General features: G+C 35.6%; 1 protein-coding gene across 1 annotated transcript; it reads left to right on the top strand.

The window, feature by feature from the left end:
* The first annotated feature begins 233 nt into the window (after nt 1-233).
* LOC148941626 (uncharacterized) lies at nt 234-1,352 on the top strand. The gene has a single exon (XM_089104437.1). The coding sequence runs from the start codon at nt 234-236 to the stop codon at nt 1,350-1,352; it is 1,119 nt and encodes a 372-aa protein (XP_088960563.1).
* The last annotated feature ends 3,501 nt before the right edge of the window (nt 1,353-4,853 follow it).

Genomic DNA, 4,853 nt, shown 5'->3' with positions numbered 1-4,853 from the left:
TAGAACGATCGCAAAGTGAAAAATTAATAGCATATTAAAGTCAGCATCCTCAATCTTCAGAAGTATGTCGCACTGACGCCATATTAGGTAATCGTATACCCTTTAAAGTAACTATACAAATGATGGTACCCTTAGTCATCGTAGATTTGACGTCATAAATGACGTCATCGTGTCTATATGTACAACCTTACTCATGAGCCACTTTCTTAGTTGATTATAGTTGTTCATTAGCTATGTATCCAAGTGAATCCCAAAATTGTGAATTGAAAAAGTTTGAAAATCTTGTTATGAGTAAAGATCGCATTGATGCTTCGAAGTCACCTTTGAGTGCATATAATGGAAGCCACATTGGTGAATTATATGAATGTAAAGAATGCAAAAAGAAATTTTTTTGGAAGTCAAGTTTGACTGTGCATGTTAGAACCCACAATGGAGAAAAACCCTATGAATGTGAACTACGCAAAAAGAATTTTTCTCAAAATTCATGTTTGACTCGGCATATTAGAACCCACAATGGAAAAAAGCTCAATGTATGTCAACTATGCCAAAAGAAGTTTTCTCAGAATTCATGTTTGACTCGGCATATTAAAACTCACAATGGAGAAAAACCTTTTGAATGTGAACTATCCCAAAAGAAGTTTTCTGAAAAGATAAGCTTGACTGCGCCTACGAGAACCCACACCCGTCAAAAAATATATGAATGTACAGAATGCAAAAAGAAATTTTCTTCGAGGCCAGGTTTGACAGGACACATTAGAACTCACAATGGAGAAAAACCCTATGAATGTGAACTATGCCAAAAAAGGTTTTCCCAAAAGATACACTTGACTGTGCATATGAGAACCCACACTGGTGAAAAACCCTACGAATGTGAACTATGTCAAAAGAAATTTTCTCAAAAGTCAAGTTTGAGTGAGCATAATAGAACCCACACTGGGGAATTATATGAATGTAAAGAATGCAACAAGATATTTTCTTGGAAGTCAGGATTGACTCTGCATATTAGAACCCACAATGGTGAAAAACCCTACGAATGTGAACTATGTCAAAAGAAATTTTCTCAAAAGTCAAGTTTGACTTTGCATATGAAAATCCACAATGGAGATAAACCCCATGAATGTAGACTGTGTAAAAAGAGATTTTCTCAAAAGATAAATTTGAATGTGCACATGAGAAGACACACTGGTGGAAAATTATATGAATGTAAAGAATGCAAAATGAAATGTTTTTCGAAGTCAGCTTTGATTGCGCATAATAGAGCCCATACTGGGGAATTATATGAATGTAAAGAATGCAAAAAGAAATTTTCTTGGAAGTCAGCTTTGAACGTGCATAATAGAACCCACAATTAGAACCCCATGAATGTGAACTAAGCCAAAAGAAGTTTTTTCGAAAGTTATGTTTGACTTCGCATCTGATAACTCACAATGTAGAAAACGCTATGAGTGAACTATATCAAAATAAATTTTATACAAGCCAAGTTTGACTTGGCATACGAAAGCCCACAATGGAGAAAAACCCCACGAATGCAGAGAATGCAAAAAGAGAATTTTTTCGCAAATAGAGCAATGAAAACCAATATTAATGTGAAATATGCAAAAAGAAATTTTCTTGGAAGTCAGATTGACTGTGCAGATTAGAACCTACATTAGAGAAAAACTGTATGAATGTAAACTATGTCAAAAGAAATTTTCTCAAAGGCCGAGTTTGACTTTGCATATGATATTCGTATGACGTGGACTGACTTTTTTTACCTATTTAAATTTTTAAGCAAACAGCTCATAAATACTTATTTCACAATGACATTTCATAATCATACGAAGTCCGCCATAGAAATGGCGGCAAAACAGAATTTTTGGCTTAAAATTTTAGTTAACCGAGATCAGACAATCCCTGAGTTTATTTTATGGTGTTTTCAAGAGGGAGTCAGAGGGCATGGGATATCCTTCAGGGGAAACAGGCATTCGAACACTCGTGAAAAATACAAGCCTAAACGTGTGTTTCAAGATGTCTGAAAGCTTATTTTATTTATAATAGAGACCAGCCACTAAATGGAAAAAGACAAAGGTGGCATGTGTCTGCCCTAAGTTTTCGAAAGCACATTTTTCTTCAATCGACAGTGAGTAGAGACGGCACTCGAGTAATTTCAAAACAAAAAAAAATGGAGACAAGAAACAATATAGACATATAATAATAGACAACAGAAAAGAATAGACGATAGACACACATGTAATAAACATTAAATCAAGGACTGGTGCTCAACTTTTAATAAAATTGTCAGACGGCAGTAGCGTTGTGAAAACAAGCTTTCGTTTAGGTGATGGTGAATTAAATATAAATTCCGTTTTTTGCAGCTTCACCAGTAACATTAAAGTGCTTATCCTCCTTCCACTTTCCTCATCTCCTGTACCCAGCACGGGAGGCTAAATTCCGCATTTGAACTAAGCGCTATTCTAACAGCCTCGTGTCTTGCGTCATTCAGATATGAATGATCTGAAAATCACATCATAGCAAGGTGAAACCCTTTGAAGTGCCGTTGTCAAAACCTTCAATAAGAAAATACCAAACCCCTCTCCTTGAACAAAAAAAAAAAAAAAAAAAAAAAAAAATCGGTTTTCTCCATCAGCATATATGCTCTTTTGTTTCTCCTGTTTTTTATTTTTTTTTTTTTTTTTTTTTTTTTAATTTGTCCCTATTGGGGCAATGGAACATCATAGAAGGATGTTTAAGGGCTCCTTTAAAAGCTACTTCATATACCTTATCGTGTTTTTTTTTATATTATAAATTAGACTTGGTAAAGCTGTCATTAAGTGCCATGTAGCACCCTAAAAGCACATTTTGGGTGACATTTTTGGAATAGAAAGGCTGGGTCTGACACATGGACATTATAGAAAGATAACCATGGCCTCATTTATAAACTATTTATTACAATTGATTGCTCGGACCGTTTCAATATTTCCCGAATTTTCCGCCTTGATACCCTTAGTTTTAGTGGCAGCTGTAGAATTAATAGTAGTAGCCTTATCTTTACTGGCAGTACTAGTAGCAGTAGTAATAATAGTAGAATTAGTCGTATTATGAGTAGCAGCATTAGCATGCAAATATTTTCTTTTCGTTAGTTCAGCAACCCCCACAACCAGCCCTTTTAGGTTCAATTTCGCACATCAAACTGTTCCTAAGATATTGCTGTTACGTCCTTTTGACAACCTGAATACAGACGCCTACACACACACATAAAAACCTGTAATGCAATTAAGTTCACCCCCCCCCCCCACCAAAAAAAAATCCTTGAAAATTTCACCTTCATACTCTCAGGCATAGTTGTAATAGTTTTGTAATTGTTTATAGTTTTTCTATTACAATGTATTTGCAATATCCGTGATTGCAATGGATTTTCGGCACAACCTCCTTCAATGCCAAATCACTTTCCCAGGTGATTCTTCCATACTTTCAGACTATTTTTAGGGAAATCAAGAGATTCCTCGACCTTCTAAAAAGTCCACAAGTACAATTACAGTTATAAAAAACGGTTGCCAATACCTTGTTGAAAAAAATTTCACGTATTTATGGAAAGGCCCTCGTATTATTGCATTTTGCGGTACCGGGAAGGTAAATTCAAGCCCAGGAGTCAGAACTGAATGATGGTGACGATGAATGGATGAAGCTGTATTGATAGCCCATTAAAAATAAATAATAGAAATTTCCTTGCTTCAAAGTCACGTTATATGATGCAATTAACGAAACTTTATGACAGATACAAAAATAAAGCCTAGGTTTTGAAAGCCTTTAAAATTTTATTTAAAAAAATAGTTACTTATAAAACACCAAGGAAATCGATGCGCGATACCAATCTTAAAGTTAATTCTTTGTTTGTAGTTCATTTTTAATATAGAAACGCTTGTCAGCTAGATAGTCTCCATACAAAGGAAAGCTGGCATAGCTTTGAGCAAAGGTATTATTGAATCTGGACACCATTTACCAGTAAAGACTGACATTGAGTTTGAAAATCCCACGGGAGTATCCTTGAAAATTTAGAGCAAACAATGAATGAAAGGGCACCATTAAATCCTTGGGTCACGGCCCTTGGGTTCACTTGTGTTACTCCGGCATTCATACCCGAGGGTTTGGTAGCCAACAAAATGCCACGACAATGAAGTTTTATATTGGGATGTGGGCGAGGAGCCATACATGGAACGAGTCGTAAAGATTTTGTTAGTTTTATTATTCTCCTCTTGTTTTTTCTTTCCAAACATATTTTAAATTAAGTGAAAATTCCAGAGAAAGGGAAGTGAAAGCCCTTCCTTCCAAAATAAAACTTAGGATTCAAAATTTCAGCAGCCTGTGGTATCGTGAATCAATGGCGTGACGCTGTAAGTTCAGCCAGAGTCCACCCAGCTCTAAATTGGTACCTTGAGAAATCTGAGGAAGGTAAATATGAGGGGTATGCGAAAGCATACGACAGCTGGCATCGAATCCCCCATTGCACTTCCTCGATGAAGGGCCACGATCAGCATCGCTGGTAAGGACTGTGAAGTCCAATGCCATATTTTTACCTTTTTTTTAACCTTAAACAAATTCTATGCCAAGGGACATTTTCCTGTAATGACAGGAACAAACAAATGCTTTGTACAAACAGTACTAACAGACTATACCTTCATACTGTTAAACAACGAAATAAACAAACAAAATACTCCAAGGGATATAACATCTATCTCAAATTTAAGGAAAATGACCTTTTCAGGAAATCATAAGTAAGAAAATGGACAATTTTAGAAACTATATTGGGATGTTAGATGGTAAAGGTGTTAGTCCTATATATTTGTCAATTATTTTTTTTTCTGACCTCGGTTATG

Source organism: Artemia sp. Qi Xiang Cuo, chromosome 18 (assembly GCF_049724085.1).
Source record: "Artemia sp. Qi Xiang Cuo chromosome 18, ASM4972408v1, whole genome shotgun sequence".
Classification (NCBI taxonomy): Eukaryota; Metazoa; Arthropoda; class Branchiopoda; order Anostraca; family Artemiidae; genus Artemia; species Artemia sp. Qi Xiang Cuo.
This window is presented reverse-complemented; position numbering and strand designations above follow the sequence as displayed.